This window comes from Phyllostomus discolor, chromosome 5, assembly GCF_004126475.2.
Source record: "Phyllostomus discolor isolate MPI-MPIP mPhyDis1 chromosome 5, mPhyDis1.pri.v3, whole genome shotgun sequence".
NCBI classification, from domain to species: domain Eukaryota; kingdom Metazoa; phylum Chordata; class Mammalia; order Chiroptera; family Phyllostomidae; genus Phyllostomus; species Phyllostomus discolor.
This window is the reverse complement of record NC_040907.2, coordinates 154,567,482-154,591,619: the sequence shown is the minus strand read 5'-3', so window position 1 is coordinate 154,591,619 and position 24,138 is coordinate 154,567,482. Positions and strand designations below refer to the sequence as shown.

General features: G+C 52.8%; 2 protein-coding genes across 7 annotated transcripts; one reads left to right on the top strand and one right to left on the bottom strand.

The window, feature by feature from the left end:
• Positions 1-175: 175 nt before the first annotated feature.
• MFSD13A (major facilitator superfamily domain containing 13A) lies at positions 176-17,609 on the bottom strand. 5 transcript variants are annotated; one of them, XM_028512498.2, is made up of 9 exons: positions 17,293-17,423; positions 9,902-10,144; positions 9,409-9,491; positions 8,402-8,854; positions 8,150-8,273; positions 7,453-7,549; positions 6,526-6,697; positions 6,252-6,445; positions 176-1,705 (listed from the first exon to the last, which is right to left on the bottom strand). In XM_028512498.2, exons 2-9 carry the CDS (start codon positions 10,067-10,069, stop codon positions 1,443-1,445), a joined length of 1,554 nt encoding a protein of 517 aa, XP_028368299.1. In that variant the 5' UTR covers positions 10,070-10,144; positions 17,293-17,423; the 3' UTR covers positions 176-1,442. The 5 variants fall into 5 exon arrangements, with proteins under 5 accessions (XP_028368299.1, XP_035883121.1, XP_035883120.1 ...); XM_036027228.1 differs by lacking the exon at positions 17,293-17,423 and adding an exon at positions 17,155-17,275; XM_036027227.1 differs by lacking the exon at positions 17,293-17,423 and adding an exon at positions 10,783-11,022.
• A 3,965-nt stretch (positions 17,610-21,574) lies between these two features.
• C5H10orf95 (chromosome 5 C10orf95 homolog) lies at positions 21,575-22,839 on the top strand. Of its 2 annotated transcripts, XM_036027225.1 has the most exons (3): positions 21,575-21,811; positions 22,059-22,695; positions 22,726-22,839. In XM_036027225.1, exons 2-3 carry the CDS (start codon positions 22,107-22,109, stop codon positions 22,800-22,802), a joined length of 666 nt encoding a protein of 221 aa, XP_035883118.1. In that variant the 5' UTR covers positions 21,575-21,811; positions 22,059-22,106; the 3' UTR covers positions 22,803-22,839. The 2 variants fall into 2 exon arrangements, with proteins under 2 accessions (XP_035883118.1, XP_028368498.1); XM_028512697.2 differs by having other exon boundaries at positions 22,059-22,839.
• Positions 22,840-24,138: the final 1,299 nt, after the last annotated feature.

Here is a 24,138-nt window from a genome sequence, read left to right as displayed (position 1 = left end):
GTCAAGAGTCTCTCAAAACTTCCATGTGTATAAGAAGCTCAAGAGCTTATTAAGATGCAGTTTCTGGGGCCAATGCTCAGATACTGAATCAGTTCTCCGTAATTTGAGGGAAATTGCCAGGCACGTTACAAGTGTTAACCCATTTGACCCAACGACCCTACATGGGGTATTTTTGTCACCCACTTTCTAGATGAGAAAGTGGAGCCACAGAGAAGTCATGTATTCCCAAAGCACTGCCCCTTATTAGCTAGGATTTGAACTCAACAGTGTAGCCCTAGAGTCTACATTCTTAGACACTATGCAGACCAACAAATCATTGGTCCAGAGCAGTGGTTCTCTGTCAAGGTCAGTTTTGCCACCCATACACATTTGCCAATGCCCAAAAACATCTGGTGGTCACAACAGTGGGGGACAGAGGGGTGGGGAAGGGTGTGCTCCTGGCATCTAAGCAGAGGCCTGGATGCCAAGGCTGAGAAACACTGGCCCAGAGCATAGGTGAGATCACCAGAGCTTCCCAGAAACTGCGTGCCCAGGCCATACCCCAGACCCACGAGAGCAGGATCCTGGGGAACAGGGCTCAGACATCACTTTTTAAAGCTCCCTGGCGTCTCCAAGGTTGAGGACCGCTGGCCTAAGAGCAGCCGCTCTTCCTTGACCACCATGTCCAGCAGCGGGGCTACTACCTGAAGGCCTTTTGCTCCCAAGTGCCCATGCGGTCACTGGTCCACATGTTCTCCCTGTGACCACCACGAATCGGAGGTGGGTGGCCTCCCAACTCACCTTTGGAAAATGCTCTCCGAGTGCTTTTCGTGTTATGTGAGGAATCCTATTCGCCAACCCGCCACTCCCACACACAGCACAGACCTCGGGAGTGGGAACAGAACGACTTTAATCGTCTGTGATGAACTGAATCTCTTCAGGGGCCGGGTGGGGCAGGGAAGCCCTGCAGCAGTGGGGGCATGCTCCTTCAGGCGCCGCCGAAGCAGAGGACCCACTGGAAGGGTGGAGGGACAGGGCTGGTGGGGTTTACAGTCAGCTTCCCACAACCGGATGGAAGGGGGCAGTTGTGCGGTATCGAAAGTGGTTCCTGAGCCCACAGGCAGTGCCAGCCCCAGCCAGGTAGTGGGATAGGCCACCCTGTGGCAGCCCCACGTGACCACAGGGTATCCCATCCCTTCTCGGTCCTTTTCTTACTCTTGCCCCATAGTGGGGAGCAGGTCCCTGAGCAAATTTGGCTCAGCCCTTGCCCAAGCTGGGCCAGGAAGCCAAGCAGGGTCTCAGATCCAGTGACACCCCTGGCTCAGACCCAGGGGAGCCCATTCTGCCATCTGGCCTCCAAGCTGCACCAAGGAAGGCAGGGGAGCAGGACACCGGGCTGGCAAAAGTGGCTCCTGCCCAGAGGTATGGGAAGTGTCCTCCTCAGGGTGGCCTCGCTGCACCTCTCACACTGTCTTAATGTCCAGGGTCTGGGCTTGTGACAGGTTCTGGCGCTGGGCTTTGACCATGTGCAGGTGTCTCCCGTGCAGCGTGAACTTGGACCAGGTGAACAGCTGCAGCAGAGCACAGGTGATGGGCACCAGCACCAGCAGGTAGAAGCAGCCCTGGCGGAGCGTTGGGGCCTGAGCGGGGGGTGGGGCCGGGGGCTCTGGCCAGGGCTGGGCACTCCCGACAGGGATCAGTGGGGGCTGCTGGAAGAGATCGTGACCTAGGACAAGAGAACGTGCAGAAGGAACAGGGTCAGCCCTGGGCTCCCACAAAGTCCATGGTGCCACATCCCAAATGATACATGTACAGGGCCAAAATACAACTCTTCATTCCTCCCCCAGCCTTGCTTCTCCCATTCTTCACTTCTTGGTTAATGGCACCACCACCCACCCAATGACTGGGGCCAAAGGCCTTCAAGTCTCCCTACATTCCTTGGTTAACTTCAGCACTCCCCGACAGCCGATCCTCCACCTCTACCAACTCCAAAACACATCCCAAACCCGAATATTTCTTTCCAGCCCCCAGCACCACCCTGGACCAAGCCTCCATCACTTCTCCCACTGCCTCCCTACAATACATTCTCCATGTAGCAACCAGAGCCAGCTCTTAGAAATATATATCAGGCCCTGGCCAGGTAGCTCAGTTGGTTAGAGTGTCATCCCCATATGCCAAGGTTGTAGGTTTGATCCCTGGTCAGGGTACATACAAGAATCAACCAATGGGGACTCCTGGTCAATATGGCAGTGTAGGCAGACATGGCCTGCCTCTGTGCACAACCACATCAAAATTATAACTAAAACATAGAACAACCATCACTCAGAACCATCAATAATCAAGTTGAATGGAAGTCTGACAACTACGGAATTAAAGAAACCACAACCATCCAGACTGGTAGGCGGGGCGCAGACGTGGGACAGGCTGGCCTGTCACCCAATGTGTGGTGGATAAAAATTCAGGAGGCATGTCTCAGGAGTGAGGAGTCTCAGCCCCACACCAGGCCCCCAGCCCAGGGTTCCAGTGCCAGGAAGATAAGTCCCCACAACTTCTGGCTGCAAAAACCAGCAGGGATTGAGTCAGTGGAAGAAACTGCTGGAATCCCAAGCAGCTCCTCTTAAAGAACACACACATGGACTCCCCTACTCACACTCAATCCCTCTGACAGCTTGAAAGGAAGAAACTGAAGTGTCTGGCATCAAGGCAAGCAGAGGCCATTGTCCCTTTACTAAACCCTCCTCCTACAGAGCCAGCAAGCTGGTGCTGTAACTGAGACTCCATCAACCCAGCTAACACTGTTTGACCCACGTTGGTGATCCCCAGAGACTCTGCCCACCCAACTTACAGGCCCACCCAAGCTGCTTTTCCATATGAATGGCTGGTCTCAGCTCATGCTTCACAACTTCCTAAATCCTCTCAAACAAGCAACAGCTGGCCTCAGTGAGCCCCAGGCCCAGCACTAGTAGCAGCCAGCCTGGATTCACAATTTGGCTTCACCTGGGAATCTCCAAGGCCAGCACAAGTAGCAGCGACCTCAGGTTGCTTTATAGCTCAGGCAGAGTGGCCCCAGGCAAAACACAGGTGGGGACTGAAGTTGGCCTGAATCACCTGAGAAACCCCAGGGCCAGTGCACCCAGTGGACAACTACAGGCCACGTTGGAGCACCACCACTCTGCCCCCGCACAGTGATCCTCCACAGAGGGTGGAGGTTGGTGGTCAGTGGTCACAGCCAATTCTTGCAGCCGACTGGCCTGAGTAAATGCTTCCCATTGATCTGCCAACAGCAACCAAGGCTCAACTACAAGAGAAGAGTGTACCCAACCCACACAAAGGGTGCACCCTGAGTACCTAGTTTGGTGATAGTGGGGCTGTGCCTCTGGACCCTACAGGACACCTGCCATGTTAGACCACACTACCAAGACACGGAGTCAAAGCAGCTCTGTCTAACACATAGAAACAAACACAGGGAGGCTGCCAAAATGAGGAGGCAAAGAAACATGGCCCAAATGAAAGAACATATCAAAACCCCAGAAAAGGAGCTAAACGAAATGGAGATAAGCAATCAATTAAATGCAGAGTTCAAAACACTGGTTACAAGGATGCTCAAGGAACTTAGTGATGACTGCAACAGCATAAAAAAGATCTAGTCAGAAACAAAGGATACACTAATTGAAATAAAGAACCATTTACAGGGAAACAATAGTAGAGTGGATGAAGCCAAGAATCAAATCAGTGATTTAGAACTTAAGGAAGAAAAAAAAAACAACCAGAACAAGAAGAAAAAAAGAATTAAAAACAAAAAACAGGGATAGTGTAAGCAACCTCTGGGACAACTTGAAGCATTGCAATATTCACATCATAGGGGTGCCAGAAGGAGAACAGAAAAAGCAAGAAATTGGAAATTTCTTTGAAAAAATAATGAAAGAAAATTTCCCTAATTTGGTGAAGGAAATAGACATGCAAGCCCAGAAAGCACAGAGAGTCCCAAACAAGATGGATGCAAAGAGGCCCACTCCAAGACGGATCATAATTAAAATGCCAAAGGTTAAAGATAAAGAGAGGATCTTAAAAGCAGCAAAAGAAAAAAGTTAGTTACCTACAGGGGAGTGCCCGTAAGACTGTCAGCTGATTTCTCAAAAGAAACTTTGCAGGTTAGAAGGGAATGGTAAGAAATATTCAAAGTGATGAAAAGTAGGCATCTACAGCCAAGACTGCTCTACCCAGCAAAGCTATCATTTAGAATTGCAGAGTAGATAAAGAACTTCCCAGACAAGAAAAAACTAAAGGAGTTTATCATCACTAAACCATGATTATATGAAATGTTGCCCTAGCTGGTGTGGCTCAGTGGACTGAGTGCCAGCCTGCAGACTGAAGTGTTGCTGGTTCAATTCCCAGTCAGGGAACATGCCTGGGTTGGAGGCCAGGTTCCCAGTTGGGGGCGTGTAAGAGGCAACCCATTGATGTTTGCCTTGCACATCGATGTTTCTTTCCCTCTTTCTCTCTCCCTTTTCCTCTCTAAAATTAAATAAAATCTCTTTTTTAAAAGATAAAAAGAAATGTTAAAGGGACATATTTAAGAAAAAGAAGAGGATCAAAACAATGAATAAAATGGCAATAAATACATTTCTATCAACAATTGAATCTAAAAAGCAAACTAAGGAAACAAGAAGAACAGAGACATAATCATGGATACAGAGCATTTTGATGGTTGCCCGATGGGAGGGGGGTGTAGGGGAGAATGGATGAAGAGGTGAGGGGATTAACAAGTACCACTAGGTAGTTGCAGAATAGCCAAGGGGATGTAAATTCCAGTACAGGAAATGGAGAAGCCAAAGAATTTATACCCATGACCCATGGACATGAACTATGGTGTGGAGGTTGCCTGAGGGACTGAGGGGTGCTGGGTGGAGGGGGGCAAAGAGGGAAAAATCAAGATAACTGCAATAGCATAGTCAATGAAATATAATTTTAAAAAAGCATCAGCCAATGATTGCATAAATAAGTGGAACAACGAATCGATGTTTTTCTCCCTCTCTCAAATCATTAAAGTGAAAAAAAAAAAAAAAAGTCAGACCATGTCACCCCCTGCTTAAAACCCTTCCAATTGTTTCTTGTATTTTTGGTTTTGGGTTTTTTGTTTTTTGGGTTTCTTTCTTTTTTTTTTTTTTTTTTGAGAGTATGCTTGTGAAAGCTGGGGACAGTGAAATAAGGAAGAACGGCCCAGGATCGGAGAAGCAACAGGAGAGCCTAGGCTGGGCTGCTCTGGCTCACTGAGAATCAGAGAAAAGGGGCCTCGGGGCCAGGTTCTGGGGGTGAGCCCAGATGATCTGCTGCTGCCCATCACTCCCCTGGCTGCAAGTCTTGCGGGGACCCTTGGAGTGTAGGAGGTACAAACCTGGGGGGGGGGGAGAAGACAGGGAAGGGAAAGGTGCAGGCGTGCTCCCAGGAGGCAGAGCTCGCCAATAATACTTTCTCTATGAACTAAGAATAAAATCCAAACTATGCCCTGCTCTCTAGAGCCTTTACCCAGCGCCATCTAAGCACTCCTGGTGCCATGGGCCTTTGCACTTGTCACTCCTCTGTCTGGGATTCACCAGGATCTTTGGAGACCAAATCCTTCCCATTCATTTTACATCCTGAGTGTCACCTCCTCAGAGAGACCTTGCCAGACCACATTAAGTAGCTTTTCAGTCACACTACAGCAAGTCCTCACTCATTCAATGGCGTCAATAGGTTCTGTGACGTTAAGTGAAACAATGTGTAATGAAACAATTTTACCATAGGCTAAATGATATAAACAAGAGTTAAGTTCCTAAAGTATCTTGTCAATGTTACAATGAAACAATCTCGAGCAAAACCACGTCTATTGAAGACCCGCTGCCTTTACCACTGCACTGTCACTACCGCTATTTTCCCGTTTGGCTGTGTGTCACCACAGCCCCCTGCACCCTGACGAGGATATAAGCCTCAGGACGGTGAAGACCGTGTGTGTCTGGCTGTTACTGGGCCCTTGCACCCAGTGCAGCTCCTGGCAGACACAGTACTGCACACCCATTCGCTGAGCCCACGAATGAAAGAACAGAAGAATCGGAGACCCAGTTTTCTGCCTTCTGCAGGGAGAGGCAGAGGAGGTGCGGCAGCCCAGGGTGGCCCAGGCCCAGCCGGTGTCAGCCCTTCTCCCCCTCCTGGACCAAGAGCCTTGTCAGTCAGTGCGCCAGCTCAGCTGCACCCCCTGGAGCCTCGAGAGTCCCTCGCCAGCCCCTGGCCCTCACCTGTGTAGAAGCACAGCAGCCAGGTGCCCAGCAGCGGGGCGAAGGTTTGGCCTGGCTTGGTCACCAGGGCCACCATGCCGAAGAGGAGCGCCGAGGCCGCCTGCTTGCGGTGGTTCAGCACCAGGTCCTCATCCACCAGGTCAGTGACCACCAAGGTCAGCAGCTTACAGGTGCCCTCGGTGAAGACACGGTTGCTGCCAGCAGAGAGAGGAAGCAGGCAGGAGTGAAGGGGGGGGGGGTCAGAGGTGTGGGGGTGCGGGAGGGCGGGGCCTACCTGGCGATGAAGAGGCAGAGCAGGCCGGGGCGGTCGGGGCCGGCCAGGAGCATGAGCAGGCTCAGGCCCAGCTTGAGCAGGAAGAGCCCCCGCACCACGGTGTAGACGCCCCAGCGCCGGCACAGGGGCAGGAAGTAGAGGTTGTTGAGATGGGGGGCGACATAGGAGACGCCTGAGGAGAAGTGGGGTGGCCTTGTCAGGGGCTGGGGGCAACTTCCACGATCTTCCCCCCACTTTTTAAGGATCGAGGGAACCAGAGGCGGCATAACCACGTGCCAGGCTCTGTGCTGAGAGCGGATTTGCACCCTTTTATTCAATCCTCTCGGCCTTGTAACGTAAGTACTATTGTTATTCCTACTTTACAAATGAGAAATGGAAACCCAAAGAGACCAAGTAAAACCCACCCAAGGCCGGACAGTGAGTAAGCAGTCAAGGCTTCGCCTGGCAGTTGGACTCCGGGTCAGGGCACCTGCCTGGGCTGCGGGCCAGGTCCCCAGTGGGGGGGCGTGCGAGAGGCAACCAAGTGATGTTTCTCTCCTTCCCTTCCCCTCTCTCTACAAATCAATAAGTAATAGATCCTTACACTCTGGTCTTACATCCACAACAGTGACTAAGTCTCTGCTGTCACCCAGACGCTGTGCCCCACCGCCTCTGGGTGGCGCCGGCACCAAGGGGACCACCCTGAGAGCAGCCCCGCCCCCTCATGCCCACCACAGGCTTCCGCCCCTTCCTCAGCATCGCAGAACTGGGGGCCGCCCCTTCCTCAGCAACGCAGAACTGGGGGCCGGAGCCGTACCCCCATAGCAGCGTCTGCCCTCCCCCACCCAGCTGGGCGGGGCGGGGCGGGGCGGGGCTGTGCCTGCAGCCGAGCGAGAGGCTCAGGGTGCGAGCCTCTGTCCGCCCAGCCTGCCCAAGACGCTCACTCACCCAGGAGGAAGGAGCCGGTGGAGAGGGAGATGCGGTCGGATAGGAGCTGCTCCAGGAAGAGGGGGAAGAAGTTGCTGTTGAAGTGGCAGTGGAAGACCTGGAACCAAGTGGCAGCGAGGAGGCCGCTGGGGCGGAAGGGGGGCCGGGAGCAAGAGCAAGGGCAGCCCTCACCACCACCCCCACCCCCACCCCCACCCCACCCCTCAACATGGAACATGCCAGAGCGAAACCTAACACCAATTCCTGGGGTGCATCTAATTGTGCTAACAGAAGCAGTGGTAAAACTGTCGTTAGCACCAATTAAAAGGTTTTTCTTTGCAATTAGAAACGCCTTAGTAAAACAAGCTTAATAACCTAAAAACTATTTCTAAATTTGGCTAGCTTATATACTACATGTGTTTTTGGTGTGGCACACGATGTTTTAAAAAGATTGTCACAGAGTTCCTGGAGAGACACCCCTCTTTCATACCCTCGCTTTGCAGGGCACGGCTGCCCCCAGCGGCTGAGACTGGACTGAGATCACGCAAGGAGTGAGGAGCTCAGGTGGTGCGAGAATCCGGGGCTTTAACTACCCAACCTGAGTCCTGCTTCCGAATCACCCAGCGGTCGTCACGCAAGGCCCAGAACTGATTTCCCGGTGTTTGAGAAAGGTGTTCCCATACCCCAGCCAGCCTGGGTGGGGCGACTGCTCCCATACCTGCACCAGGTCCATGCCCACGAACCACAGGAAGTTCCGGTGACGTGCCAGCTGCCGGAGGTACTGGCCCAAGGTGATGCTGCCCACCTCCTCGCCGCCCACAAGCAGCTCCTCTCCACACAGGCTGCGGGGCAGAGAGGAGTCAAGAGCGGCCTGGGGCTGGGCCAGAGCCACCCCCAGCCCCAGGGCAGCCACGCATCAGACAGGCGGTCTGGCGCTGAAATCAGACCGAGGACTGTGCTGGCCACTCACCCGCCATCCACAGCCAGGTCTGGACACCCCGGCTCCCTACCAGCCGCCTCAACCCGCCGGCGCAGCAGCCGTGTGGCGCCCACAAAGCCTAGCCCAGAGCCAGCGGCCAGCGCCACGCAGAAGGCACGGAAGGAAGAGAAGTCCTCCTTGTTCCAGAAGGCGTAGGAGGCGAAGACAGAGAGGGAGCCGGCCGCACTGAAGAGGGAGCAGTAGAAGTTGAGGTGGGTGCGGTCGTGGGCTGAGAGGGCCAGGTCCGCCAGCAAGGCGTGGTGGTGCAGGTCCACGAGCGTCAGGAAGCTGTCGTAGAGGCACAGGCACAACAGGAACTGCAGGCCGGCGGGGGCCCAGGGCACCCAGAAAGCCAGGAACGACAGCGCCAGCAGCGGCCCGTGCCGGCCGAGTGCCCGCACCCGTGCAAGCACCACGGCCCTGGAGGAGAGCCCACTGCCCCACCTGCCAGGGAGAGGGGGCCCGTTGGAAGATGCCCCTGCAGCCTCGGGCCCAGTTCCCCCTGCCCAGACCCCAGAAGGACAGAGCCCAGGGTGGTCCTAACGAGCTCCAAGTCCTCAGCCTCCGATTTAGGAAACACCGCTCACCAGTGGGTGCTCTCCTCTGCCCCTTGCCTGCCGGCCAGGGCTGAGGGCCAAAGTGGGGTGTGATACCCATTTTGTCAGGGTTGGGGGCAGTGATGGGCTGAAGCAGGGATGGGGGGAAGGAAGCGGCCAGAGCAGCCGAGTGCTGGTGATGGCTGTGCCCAGTCCCGAGGGCCAGGCAAGCAGAGCTGGGGTCGGTCTCTCCCCCAGGTGGCCAAGGCCAGCACTTAGGCACGGCCACTTCTCTGACCTAGACGGAGTCTATCCGGACTTCGGGGAAGGGAGGAAGCCTGGAGAGCAGCTAAAAATGGTCCCCCTTTCTTCACCTCCCACAAACACAGGTGGGGGTCCTCCAGCCCTGGGGAAAAGGGAGATGGGACAGGACCAGTTATGAGCCTTCCCCAAGACACACACCGGGGCTGGGAGCCGAGGAACTGGCGGTCACTCAGCCAGCCGAAGAGGGGGTCGTTGAGGCTGTTCCACAGGAGAAACACCGTCTGCGGGCAGAGGGGAGATGGGGCAGGTGGGCTCCAGGCAGCCTGCTCTCCAGGGCTTTCCCTACCCAGCCTGCTCACCACCCCTCGAAGATGACACCAGCTTTCCTGCTTGCAAATCTTTGCTCAGGTCAGTCCCTCTGCCAAAACCCACCCCACAGGCCACTACCCCCATCAAACTCCTACCCATGCAGGGCCTAGCTGATAGATTAATATATGTGAATGCACAGGACAGTCCCTGGCTCACAGGATGGTGGCCAGAGCTGGTGTAATCCCCACGGAGGAGTCGCCTGGGCCTCCGGCTCCAGCTTTTCTTGCTGGGTCTCAGTGGGCAGTCTGGCCTGCCCCAAGCTCCTGGCTGGGCGGGACTCAGCACTGCCATCTCCCCAGCTCCCACCCCAGCACGGACCTACCTCTCCGACCCAGAAGGAAGCTTTGCTGATCTTGTACACCGAGACAAAGGTGTCCACATAGTAAAGCAGAAACACGTTGTGCAGAACAGAGATGAAGAGGGCCAGGGAGCCATACACCACGGCTGTGGGCAAGCGCAACAGCCAGGCCTGGGGTCCACCCAGCCCCATGGCTGCCGGCCCAGCCTCAGCCTAGGAGGAGCAGAGAAGCGCTCGTGACCACAAACAGCCTGGCCATCCTTGTCCCTGGGGAAGAAGGAGCCAGTTAGCTACAAAGATCAGGGCCAGCTCTGCTCCAAACCCCAGACCTGGGAGTCATTTTAAAACTTATTTCCAACTGAAAGTTTGCACGTAAAACAGAGCTGGGGGATCGTTAACGAGGTACAGCTGAAACAATGCCCGCTGGCTGCCGCACCGGGAGTAACTCAAGGAAGCTGATAAAGGCGTGGGAAGCAAAGGCAGGGGGCCACCGAGTGCTGAGCCCGGTCCAACCGTGCTTGGGCTGTGAGCTCAGTATCTTCTCTCATCTGTGCTATCTGACCTTAATGGCCTTCGTTACAACCTTGAGCTTGGGCACACGATGTACCTACAATGTAACTGCCAAGCTACTTCACCCAAGCCTCAGCTTCCTCTTCTGTACTTGGGCAAAGAGATGATCACGCCTGCTCTACAGAGAAACTTACAGATTAAACGCGGTAACCCCCAGAAAGTGTTCAATAAATGGATGTTGGAGACATCGTTGTTTTCTTTATAAAATCCCTACAAAGTGTATACCAATCTTATAGAGCAATGCCAAGCTCAGATGCGTTAAGTAATTTGCTCAACGTCACACAGCAGAAATGTGCCAGATTTGAACGCTGACCTGTCTGGCTCCAAAGACTTACCTGCCACTGGACCTCCCGAATCAGGGTCCTATGTGTGGTCGATGGAGGGAGACCTGCTGTGGTGTCAAGTTCCACAGGCAGAGAAGAGTGATAAAATACGATAAGAGGCTTCTACTGCTCATGCACTTTAATTCCAGAAATTCCACCTCAAGGAACTAATCCCAAAGGAATGTATGTGTATAGAGATGTTCATGGCAGTAACACTTATAAACAGCAAAAAGTTGGGCACACCCTCGCTGGTGTGGCTCAGTGGATTGAGTGCTGGCCTGCAAACCAAAGGGTCGCCAGTTCAATTCCCAGTCAGGGCAAATGCCTGGGTTGCAGGCCAAGTCCCCAGCTGGGGGGTATACAAGAAGCAATGGATTGATGTATCGCTTGCACATCGATGTTTCTCTCCCTCTCTTTCTTTCCCCTTTCCCTCTTTCTAAAAAAATAAAACAAAGGAAAATAAAACAAAACAAAAAATAAAATAAAATCTTTTTTAAAAAAAGAACAGTTTAATTAAGAAAAAATAAAAGTTGGACACAGTCCAAGAACGCAACAAAGGGACTGGCTGAGCAAGCCCAACGCTCTCCAGAAATCGGAAGCACATGGGTAAACCTGACCCATGGGAAAGAAACTCAAGAACCCGTTACATGAAGAGAGAACAGAGGTGTTCTCTGGGTGTCTGGTTTCCACCCAGGTGGACTCATGCGGAGACTGGCAGGCTATACCAACCGTCACGGGTGGGAAAGTACGTAAAAGCCGGATTTTTAACAGAGCACCGCTGCTTCTCCGCCTGTAATGTGCTTTCAAATCACCTGAGGACTCCGTGAAAATGCAGATTTTGGCTCAGTAGTTCTGGGTAGGAACCTGAGACTCTGCATTTCTAACAGACTCTCAGGTGCCACCATGCTGCTGGTCCATGACCACACTTTAAACAGGGGCATTAAGTCTGTCTCTCTTTGTAAGGCTCCAAGCTGCTGTTCTCACTTCAGAAAAATAATCCCGTGTGTGCTTGTCAGACTCCCAGTGGGAAGCTCTGGGGGCTTCCTTCTCTCAAACTCCCTGTTGTGAATTGAATCGCATCCCCCCAAAAAAGATATGTTTAAGTCCTAACCCCCAGCACCTGTGTGACCTCATTTGGAAATAGGGTCTGTGTAGAAGTAAACAAGTTAAAATGAGGCCACACTGGATCAGCGCGGGCCTTGATCCCACGACTGGGGTCCTTTCGAGGAGCTGGGAATTTGGGCGCAGAGACAGGCACTCGCAGGGGGACAGGCCAGGGGAAGACGAAGGCAGAACCTGGAGCAACTCAGCCTTGCATCAAGGAGTGCCACGGACGGACGGACGGACAGACGGGGGCTGGGAGAGACAAGCAAGGGCTCATCTCTGGGCCATGCTAGAGGAAGAATTGTCTTGGGCCACACATCAAATGCACAGACTAACAAAAACTGACGAGCAAAAAAAAAAAAGGTTTTAAGAAAAATTAAGATTTTGTGTGGGCCCACATTCATAGCCATCCGGGGGGCATTCGGCCCATGGGCCTCGGGTTGGACACCCCTGCTCTAGATCCTTCCAAAGGGAGCTTGATTTTTAACTTTTACCCCTCAGAACCGTGAGAGAGTAAGTTTTTGTTGTTTCAAGCCACCCGGTTTGTGGTGAATTGTTATGGCAGCCCTAAGAGACTTACACCCACCCTCAGGGGCTGATCCTCCACGAGTGCCTGTGACCCAAGCCTGCCCACTGGCCTCATCTGCATGTCCTTGCTCACACATGTGTGTGCACCTGCTCCCTCACTCTTACATACTCTCACACATACGGCCAAAACTTCTGTTTCCCAGCAGCATCAGGCCCTGGAGAGCCGACTCCAGGCCCAGTCCAACAGGGCTGGCCCCACTGGACTGTCCTTCCCCTGTCGCCCACCTGGCCTCCCCTCCCCGCCCAGCCTGCAAGGGCCTCTGCTGTCTGGCCTCTCCCAGCCTGTCCAGACTGGCCTGCCTCAGATCTTCAAGCCACCTTCTGCTCTGGCCAGGCCTTTGTTCTTGCCGGAGCCTCCCACCTCAGGCACGGCCCATCTCCCCACCTCTGTCTCACTCACCCTTCAGGAGCCAGCACCGCCCGCACCCAGGAGGCCTTCTCCAACTCCTTGGGCCCTGACCATGCCTTCGCCCACGCACAGCAGACTCTCATGCCTGCCCCCACTCAGGATTTCGAAGGCAGGGCTTGTGTCTCCTCCCTCCATCTCCCTCCCTGGGAGAATAGGCAGGGCTCAGCCACTCTTGCTCAGGGAGGGCCTGACTGGTGAGAAAGAGGCTCTGATGGGAGAACAGGAGGGAGTCTCACCGGGGACACTCTCAGACTCGCTGGAAGCTGAGTGGCCATCACTCAAGAGATCTGCATGCACTCCCAATGCTGTGCTAGCCTGATGCCAGGATATGCCTAGTGGTGCAGGAATGAGAGGAGAAGCAGCCAAAACTACTTGAAACCAGCCACTGAGTCTAGGAGCAGCTCTCCCAGGCCACAGTGATCCTGCCCTGCCCCAAAGCAGGAAGACAGCCATGTGGCCTCTCCCTGCAGCCTTGAGCCCCCGAAGGAACAGTTGCTGGGAAATGTTTTTTTTTTTTTACAGCTTTATTGAGGTGCCATTGACATACAAAAACTACACATCTTCAAAGGGTACCGTCTGACCAGTTATAACATGTGTGCACCTGTGAGGCCGTCATGTCTGAGATCATGAACACATCTGTCACCCTGCAAGTTTCCTCGGCCGCCTTCTAAGTGACATAGCTGAAAGAAGACCCACTGGAGGTCTCCAAGTCCTGACTCCACCACTCAGCCCCTGCACCCTGGAGCAGTCTGCTTCCCCTCTCTCTGTTTGTTTCTGGATCTGTAATACAAGGCCAACCTGCCCAAGGCTGTCATTGTTAGCGGTCCAAGAGAAAAGACTCTAAAGCACTCAGCACCTCAGCACGGTAAGTGTGGAGAGCGCTTTAGAGAGTATTACTAGGGAACCTCTCAAGCCTTCCCTCCCCACCACACAAGGATGGCATGGGGTTCATCAGAACTCCCTGCCTCACCTCCTAAGCCTTCTTCGTCCAAGGGAGTGAAGCTCCCCTTCCCACCCAGATGTCTCATGACATGCCCCCCCCCCCCCCCCGTTGCTAGAGAAGGTGAACCCTGCAGGCAAGGGGCTGAGCTCCAGGCCCCCACGCTGGGGCAACAAAAGAAAACCTCTGAGGGCGTGAGGTGGAAAGGGTAAGGAAGGGCCTGGGTTTAATGCCAAAGGCACTTCCTGCTAAGAGTGTAACCTCAGGCGAGTCCCTTAACCAGTCTGAGTCTGGGTTTTCTCAGCTGTAACAGGGGGTCATAATGCCTGCCTCTGCAGGAGTGCCGGGAGGACTGAACTGATGTCCAAGAAGCCCGAGCACCATGCCGGTCACATGGAAGATGCTCAGAAACTGGCTTTTTTTTTTAAACTCACTTATAACAGATCACAGTAGCAACAGGGGAATATCCTGGGCCTCAGGCTCATCTACCGGGTTGGCCAAAAAGTTCATGTAGTTTTTTCTGTACGATGGCTCCATTAGTGCTTAGTTGTTTTTAATTTCATTTGAAACAATTTTGTCGGATTATATTGTGACAGCTGTCATATCAGCATACATTTAAAACACTTGTCAAAACTGGCAAATTTTTGTGCAGCCATTTTAATATTGAAGATGGAAGAAAATACACAATATTTTCAGTGTGTTATGCTTTATTATTTCAAAAAAGATAAAAACTGAAATGCCAAACAAGATTTGTGCAGTGTATGGAGAAGGTGCTATGAGAGATCGAACGTATCAAAAGTGGTTTGCGAGGTTTCTTGGTGCTATTGACATTATGGTCAAATAATTCTTTGCTACAAAGATGTCTTGTGCATTGGAAGATGTTTAGCAGCACCCCTGCCCTCTACCCACTAAAAGCCAATAGCAGGAGATAGCCGACACACTCAAAATATCTAAATCAATAAAGTTATCAGTGAAAATGAAAAATGTGTCTTTTATTTTACAGAAAAAAAAAAAAAAACCTGAACGGACTTTTTGACCAACCCAATATGAAGTGGGAATGATAGAGCCAACCACTTAAACTGCTGTGGGCTGAAATTCAAAAGTAGACACAGCACCAAGCATCGTGTCTGGCACACACAGAAGACCCTCACTAAACAGTAGCAATTATCACTTTGTTTCAAGTCTCTGGAGTTTGGGTTCATGATCTTTAAAGGGCTTCAGTCAGTGTCCCTTCTGCCAAATCCCTGGTTGAAGTTGTCTTTCCAGCCCCCAACACTGATGCTGCTCACCGCCTGGCGCAGACTGCATCCCTCAGATCTGTTTTTAAATGCCACCCCCACCCCTTTCTTCATGCTCTTTCTTCTGCCTCGCTACCCTAGCTGTAACTATGTCCCGTTCCTCGGGTGTACAGGATATTCCAGGCTTTTATATCTATTACCATGAATCCTGACAACTCTGGCTACTGTCTCCATCCTCGTTTTATAAATGAAGAAACCAATGCTCAAACAGTTAAGCAACTGGCCCCAAAACACAGAGGTATTAAGTGCTGGAGCCAAGATTCAAAACTGGTGTTTTTGACGAAAACATCTGAGCATTTCTCCTGTCACTGCGCCCACCTCCCCCCACCATCTTATCAAACCCTGCTTCTTCAAGGGCCAGGTCAGTGCAGGTCAGGGGCACCAGCCTTCCTGAGGACTCCCAGTCAGGTGCTCTTTCTCTTTTTCAGATCCCTGGGCTCCTGTATCAGGATCCAAATGCCTGTTATTGTCCTCGGGCCCCCAAGCTCCTTAAGGGCAAGGCGAGGTCAGACCCTCCTCTGACTTCTGCTCCCTGCCTCCTCCAGGCTCCTTCACCACAGTAGGTGCTCGACTAATACATGTGGGATTGACTCGCCCCTAGAAGGCCAATGTGAGCGTTGCCCAGCCCCAGGTAAGAGCAGCACCTATCGGAAGAGTGTCACGCCCAGACCCGACTGTGCCCCTGGGCTCTGCCTGCTGCTTGGATGTAGGGAGTCAGAAATTGGCCGCTGTGGGAGCCCGTCAAGACCATCATGATGTACCCTGCTGAGCAGAACAGGTACGGCAAGGCAACAGGTACACAAAGAGGACTAGTGATAACAACAAAAGTAATGTTTATTAAGCTTCTACCATGTGCCCAGCACCATGCTAAGGAGCACAGAAACAACACGGGAAGAGAGCTCAGAGCAGGGAGGTGGGAAGACACTAGACAGGGGGCTGTGGTGACGCGCACACAAGATTCTACTGCAAGACAATGGGATGGGGTGATGAAGTGATGGGATCGGACCTGTTTGGGAAGACCCCCTGGCATGATGTAAAACTCTCCCCTCTTCCCCCATCAGGCTTCTGGGAGATAAAAGGCTGGAAAAGGTTGAAAACAGTAGCTTCTCCCTGGTTGGGTGAGTGGGGCTGATGGATCTGGTGGAGGAAACCACGGGTGCCAGACAGGGCCCCTGCAGTGAGGGGTGTCAGAGGAAGTGGGTGCTTGCTTCTGACTCCCTTGAAGACTAGAGGCTGCATGAGAAGCAGTTAGTGCAGCGGGGAGAGCTAGTAATAAGCAAAATCTGAGGTTGGGAGCCCAGGGTCGTCTAAATTACCACTAACCAGCTATCTGAGCTTATTCCTACACCTGTGAAGGGGGAGAAACAAATCCACTCCCAGCCTTTCCTCAGGGGTGTCTCACGAAAGCACAACTATTAGGTGTGTCCTTTTCTCAACAAGTAGCTGACCTCAGAGTCACCTGTTGTGTTTCCTATTTCACACCCCAGAGCCTTGTCTTCCTGCCCAGTCTCCCCACAGCAAGGCCCTGCCGGCTGGACCGTTGGGGGAACCCACACTGGCGGGCCTGCCCTCCTCCTCAGGCTAGACATGAAATTCCGCCTCATTGGCGGAGGGACCTTCTCTCCCTCCCCTGCAGGTTGCTGCAGCAGCGCTCGAGGGTCAGCAACCTCCTCACCCTAGGACTACCCAAGCCACTGAGGAGTTTGGGGTCAATCCAGGAGCTCTTTACTCAGGAGCTGCACGTGGCGATTCTCCAGCCAGTCTGCACGTTAACATCACCTGCTCAAGCCCAGGCCTCAACCCTGACCAATAAAAGCGGAATTTCTAGGGACGGAGCCCAGCATGGTGTCCTTTTAAAGCTCCCCAAGTGGTTCTATTGCGTCACCCGAGTCACGGGCCTTCACATTGATGAAATGGATGCGGACCCGAAGCTTGCGGCGACCCCGGCCCCAGGGAGCCCTAGCGCAGGGACTCCACCCTCACCGCTCGAGCCTGAGCTTCTCCCACCCTGCCCCACGGACTCTCCCAACCCACAACCTGATCACCTCGGGCATCCCCGCAGACAGCCCCCGGGACTTCCAGAGAGGACTGCATTCCCGTCCCCCTCGGTCTGTCCTCCGGGTCGGATTGGCCCCCAGTCCGGCCGCTCCTGCCCCTGAACCTCGCCGCGTTCAACCCCTCACCGCAATCGTAGCAACCGATTCCTAATCGCGGCTGCCCGGAACCAGGTGCGAGCCAGCGTCCCGGGGCACCCAGGGCTGCTTCCCCAGCCTCCGCCTCCGCCCCCGCGCAGCGATTGGCTCTGCCGAGCTCCGGGACCGCCGCCTGGCAGGTAGGTGCCCGCGCACGAGGCTGCCGCCGCCATATTTGTCATGGGCGCTTGCCCTTAGGGACCAAAAAAGAACGCGGAGGCCAGCAAGAAGGGGGCAGGTTGCCTGGACTCCTGACCTGCTCATCCCCTCCTCAAAGCTTAATGTCATTTCAGTCTGAGGAAACAGTAAACAACATGGAATCAATGGAGTCAAACTGCTAAATCAAAGGAGGATGAGGATGAGGAAATGACTCTCTCTTTGCTTTAGCGAGCCTGGAAACGTAAACGTTTGAACTTGCCCGCTGTGCATCAGTGCTGAAGACACGCATGCGAACTTGCAGATGACCCTCTGAAGACCTTCGGGAAGAAAGTTCAGTGCCCAGAAACCCTGACCTCTGGACAGTTACTCTCTCGGACCCACTCAGAGGCTGAGTGCTGAGCTGATTCTCCTCAAGAATGTACTTTTTACTGGAAGAACTCTCAGCTTTTCTTTCTTCTTCCGAACTCTCTGGGTATTGCTTCGTTGTATTTCCCACTTGTAAATCTCAAGACCCTCAAAGAAATCTTTGTCATTTATTTCTAGCCAAAGCTTCCTGCTTCACTTACAATCAGCCTGCAGGTTTAAATCAACAAATCTGTTCTGAGTGCCCCTCCCCTCTCCCCATCCTTCCTGAGCGCTAAGTCAGAGAATGGGGAGAGCGCAGCACCTTTCTGCAGGCCTGTCGTCTGACTGGATGCTCAGCGGAGGCAGATAAGGAAACAACAGTGACACCACCTGGGACTCCCTGATGCTGGATTGTGAGACTCTCAAGACCGGACAGCCCCAGCTTCAGCTGCAGGCACAGGCACCAGGCCCTAACAGAGCCAACAGGCAGCCCAATGTCCTCCTATTAATAACAGTCATAACAAAATATCAGGAGTAATGGGCCCTCACTATGTGCCCTGTACTGCGTCAAGAACTTTATGTGTGTTCTCTGTTGAGTCCTCACATCGTTCTTTGGAGGTAGGTGCTATAATACACATTTTTCAGATGAAACTGAAGCTCAAAGAGATTCAGTAACATTCACACTATAAGCAAGAGGTCCAGACAAGCTGGAATCCAGCTCTCCCGATTTCCAGAATAGAAGTCTTTCCCCTTCTTACCCTTGCAAGCCGTCAAAGTTTTGTTTTGCTCAGTCCAGTCTGGTGAGGATGTCCCATGTCTTCTCCCAACAAGCCTGTACCCTGGTTACATTTCCAGGCCATCAAACAGCACACACTCCAGATCTGCTGCTTCCCAGCCCCGGAAGACAAAGAGCATGACCTTTGGGAGGCTGGGACTCCATCCACTAGCTCCCCCACTTCTTTGTTAAGGTACGCTCCTTTCATGAGCTTCTACGTTATGCCTTATGAGAACTTGGTGGCACTAAATGAGAAACGGGCATGAAAATCTTGCACACTTTTGGTACTTATGCCTTTGTTGCTTGTTGTCAACAGGAATATCATTCTCTTCCTCCTTCCTGACAACCTGGTGAAGGGCCCACCCACAGCCAGTGGTCCAACACAAGAGCCCTGGTGTTGGGGACTAGAGGATGTTCAACCAGTTCTTGGGGAGTCCTCGGGGATCTCCTTGAACCTTGCCTTCAGCATTTATCTCCCACCAATCTGTCTCCTTTCCCTTCTCCCCATTCCTGCCCCTTCAGACTCTCTTCTTACCTCCTGTGTCTCTCCTAAGCCACACACACATACACACCCCATCACTCTTGTAGACTCCAAGCCACTTCAGCAATCCCTCCTGCTCCAGAGAGCCCTGATGACTAGAAGGAAGACGACCATTTCTCCCTACCCTTACCCCCATCTGTGCATTCCTGGCTGTGAGAGTAGAGGGCAAGAAACCCAGCATTCAGCCCAGAGCCTGGCATGGTAGGGCCTTCGTGAATTGACTAAGGGAATGCTCCTGCCTTTCTTTCTCTGGCCAGCATGTGCCTGTATTTCAGAGCAAAGCCTGAGTCTTTAATTAGCCCTTCCTGGGCGTCTAGTTGGGGAACGGGGGAATGGGGAGAGCTGCCAAAGGGCCAGAACTACATGTGAAACAACAGGAAAGACCTTGGCCTATATTGCACTTAATGCCCCATGGTTACACTCCAAGGCTCCCTAGCCCTCTGGTTTTACAGACAATATAACCAAGTGTCCTTCTGTGTTGTCACGAGGGCTGGACCTTGTGATTACGTCTGACTTCCCTTCCTGGTTGCCAAGCACAGAGCTAACTGGGAGGAGATGTGGGGTGTGACTGAAGGTCATATTGCCTGCCTGAATTCTTGAGTGGTATCAGAGTCCCCAGATCCTGGGGCAGGTAGATACATGGACACTCTCCTTCCTTGGCTCCTGACCTCTCTGATCTGCATTCCACATGTTGTCCTCCTAACAACTTCTCTCCGTCCCCTTCACTTTCCCCAGGGCTTTCTAAAGCTAGAGGGAGGGTCCTCCAAGTTTTCCATACTCTTTTCATCTGTTCACTCGGGCTTGTCGGGCCATCGGCTATAGGCAGTAAAGTGGACTTCACAAACAAGGTTCCTGCCCTCAGAAGGTGAAAGCAGAACCCAATAAATGAGCAGCCATGACACAGTGCGATGCAGGCCAGAGTAGCAGCTGTTCTGGTGTAACTTCACCTACTCCCTCTTCCTTCATGACTACCCACCTCCCATCTCTAGCCTGAATATAAAACTGCTGCTGGACAGCTCCCCAAGCGTCCCCGCTGGACTCACCAGTCCTCAACTTCCAGTTGCTGACTAAGGTTTTTGCTTTTTAAATCTCCAGGATTGTCTTGACTACCAACCTAGGCAACCAAGCCCAAAACTTGTTTATCTGCCTCTATTCTACCCTCTCCAGCCAGGCAGTTATTGAAGGTCAAGTCCAGGTGAATCTGCTCCCATCTCTATTTTCCTTCCCTTGTGCCTATTTTGTCAATCTTCCTGACTAGAAGCTGGTTTCCTCCAAGACTGGCTTCCCACCTCTCTTGACGATGTATCCCTGCTTTGTGGACGAGAGCCTCTGATCCTGGGGGTCCTGGGATTCACCGAGCAAAAACTACTCAGGTTGCTGTATTCAAAGAGTTTTCATAACAAAATGCTGGGGGAGGGGAACACTCAGTGCGTGTTGTTGACACAAGCAATAGAGGACTCCACTCCACAGTATAAAGACCCAAATATTTAATTTTCTAAAGACTAAGGTGATGGCACTTTGGAATAATGAAATGCCGACTTCAATGTCTTCTCTAGTTAAATTATAAGAAGTAAACACAACAGCCTACGTGTAAAAGGAAAAGACTCCACCCAAACTAGACTAAGCAAGAAAGGTATTTCACTGGGAAGTGGTGGTGAGGAGAGATCAGGTGGAGGTGGTTGACAGGTACGAAAGGTGCAAACTTCCAGTTATAAGTAAATCAGTACTAGGGGTGCAGTGGACCACGTGGCGGCTGTAATTAACACTGTTGCGTGGTAGAATCGAAAGTTGATAAGGGAGATCCTAAGAGTTCTCATCGCAAAAAATAATTTTTTTCCTTTTTTTTGGTATCTAAATGAGATGATGGATATTAACTAAATTTATTGTGGTAATCATTTCATCATATATGTGAGTCAAGTCATTATGCTCTATGCCTTAAACATACACAGTAGTGTATGTCAGTATCTCAAAAAACAAACAAAACAAAAAACCCTGAAGGGGGCCCTGGTTGGTATGATTCAGTAGATTGAATGCTGGCCTTCGAACTGAAAGGTCACCAGTTCAGTTCCCAGTCAGAGCAGATGCCTGGGTTGTGGGCCAGGTCTCCAGTTGTGGACATGCAAGAGGCAACCGACTGATGTAGCTCTTGCACATCAATGTTTTTCTCTCTCCCTCCCTTCCCTGCTCTCTAAAATTAAATAAATAAAATCTTTTAAAAAACTAAAAATAAATAAATGAGAATATCACTATGTACTGCACACATTTATTAAGAACTAAAAGTTCTTATGCAACATTCTAGAGCAGGAGAACTGTAAGGTGATAGCCTCAAAGAAGCCTTAGCATGGACTGGTAATAAGGCTAACGTCTTTAGACAGACATGGGGCTGAATTTTACTCTTACCATAGCTGACTGAGGGTCTGAGCAAGTGGTGGTGAGGATATCAGTGAGCACAGGGCTGAGCATCTAGGTTACTGCGGGTTCAACCAGCCGGCTCATCCAGTGTAGACACAGGCTGGCTGGCTCCTGGCCAGCTCAAGGTGTTTTCCTTTGCCTGGAAACGGGGAGGTGTGTCTGACGCAGGGCATGGAGGTGAGCAGCTCAACTAAAAAGTGGTGGAGAGGAGCCCCACTCTGGACCTCTTTGGTCCCCCCAAATGCCAAGGACCAACTACCCACGACTTAAGGAGATGAGTGAGTGGAAGAGAATTTCAGGTCTGAGGGCTTGAAAAGGTGTTGGATCCTTACTATGTGCTGGGAGATGAGTGTTCAGGCTGAACCCTGGGACAGAGGGGAGCTGATCACTTTAGAAAGGGTTCTCAAAAGCCAGGAGGCTAGCTCGGCCTCATGCTATGAACTAGAGCTCTGGATTAGCAGGCCCCAGGGACGGGTGGAATTAATAAGAACCAAGTGTTCCACACATACACACACCCCACTACAGGTCAGGACCAGGACCCAGTAAAAACGTCTGTCGCCTGAGCTTCTGGCCATGTACTCGTACAGCTGCGTGGCACCCGGGGAAGGCGTCTGGCCTCCACTGCACCCCCTCACCTACACTTACCTGCCCGGCCCCCTGCTGCTGCCCCCCGTGCAGGCCCACAACTTCTGCAGCTGGCCCCCAGCCCTGAGCGCCGGCGACTGGACGGCCCCGCGGGAATACCACTGTTTCCACGGCCCTGGCGCCACCCTGGGGGCCGCGCCACCCTGGTGGGCCTTCCCGCAGGCCTACGCCGCGACTCTGCGCCCGCCCTTCCCAGCTCTCCGCTACTCCGGGCCGCCGCTTCAGGCGCCCGCGGCGGCAGGGACTGCGGCGGCCGAGAGCTGGGCGCAGTGGCCGGAGGGCGGTAGCCTGCAGGCAGAGCTGCGCTGGGGACGCGTGGAGCGCGCGCTGGGCCCGCGCCTGGAGCTGCCGGACTTCGTGCGCCGGGAGCTGCGGCGCGTGTACGGCACGTACCCGCGCACCGACGTGCGCGTCATGTTCCGCGGCGGCGAGTTCCTGCTGCAGGCGGCGGCGCCGCGAGTTGGCGAGCCCCAGCGCCGCTTGCAGAGGCGTCTGCAGCGCCCGCCCGCCAGCAGCAGCAGCGGCGGCGGCGGCGGCGGCGGCGGCGGCGGCGGCGGCGACCGCAGCCCCGCGAGAGAGGCGGCGGAGCGCGGCGGCCGGAAGAAGAGGAAGGGCCTGGGCTGAGCGCGCCCTCCGGGGCCTGCGGCCGGCGGGGAGGAGCGCGCGGGGAGGGAGACCTTCCGCATAGTGTCGGAGGCTGTGAGGCTCTGTCATCTGTTTTCGCCCCCCCCCCCTTTTTTAAAACCAAGACTGCCCGCCGCCCGCCTCCTGAACTTCCTTGATTTCTTTCGTGTTATTGTGGGATGGGGGGAGGAGGGATCAAGGACATCTCTGGGTGGGTGCCCTGTTGCTCCTTTATTATACGTTGGCTTGGGAAGCCTCGGTAGAGGGTGGAAGAAGGGCCTAGACCTCGCACCCTCTCTGCTTCCCCCTTCCCACCTTCTTCCACCTGGAAGCCCCCACTTTCCCTTTCTCTTCTCCCTCCAGCAAACCTCCCGAACTCCCCAAGCTGAGGGCCCACCTATCCCCAGCTTGTAATAAAAAGTAAATAAACGAGTGAAGTTAGATGTATACCGCGAGATCCTTTTTATGTTTGGGGGTGGGATGTTTCCTCATCCGTGCAATGTGAGACTTGCTTCTCTGACGGGGCGGCGCAAGGAGTTGGGAGGGATGAAAGGGGATCTCCTTGGTCCTGTGACCCACCCCCCACAGAGATTCTGAGGGCATTAAGCTCTCGCTGAAGCAAAATGGCAGGCGTGGCTGGGGAGGGGATGTCTGAGACAGATATGGAGCTGGTGCTGACATAGTCTCATCATGTAACTAGGCTATGAGTTAGTTTCTTTGTAAAAGAAGCATAAAACCAACCAACCTACTTGGGAAATTCACTAGGGCTGAAATTTAAGATGAATGTCACTTCTTGTCTCCTGATTCTTGCTAATAGTCTTGAATAAGTTGAATTTGTAACATTGTGGAAGTTTGCTGGAGGGTTAGGTCACACATCTAATTTTAACTATAGGTCTAGCCAGCCCACCTGAGGCTTTATAAACTTGGCCCCTTGTGGAATTGCTTTTACTGAACTTTCATCTGTAACCGGCCAACAGCTACCTGGGAATGCAGCTATGTCACTGAAGCTGTAGACCACTTGATTGAACACTGCTGTGTTCAGGAGCCTCATAGAAAAGTGTCTCAAAACTCAGCACTTGGGAAAGGTGTTTCTCCTGGTCAGTGGTTTTCTTCTATCTCTGAAGCACCAAGGATCTCACAACTCATCATATTTTCTTTTTACCCTGGTTTCTAGGGAGCTCAGGGCCAAATTTGCTTATCATTTTTTGTGCAAAGCCTGGATCCTAAATTGCTACCCCTAGTTTCATCTTATTTACCTTTCCTTTTTTTTTTTAATTCTAAAAACGGGGTGGTGTAGTGCGATGGGTGTGTTGTGTGGCCTTAGGCAAATTACTTA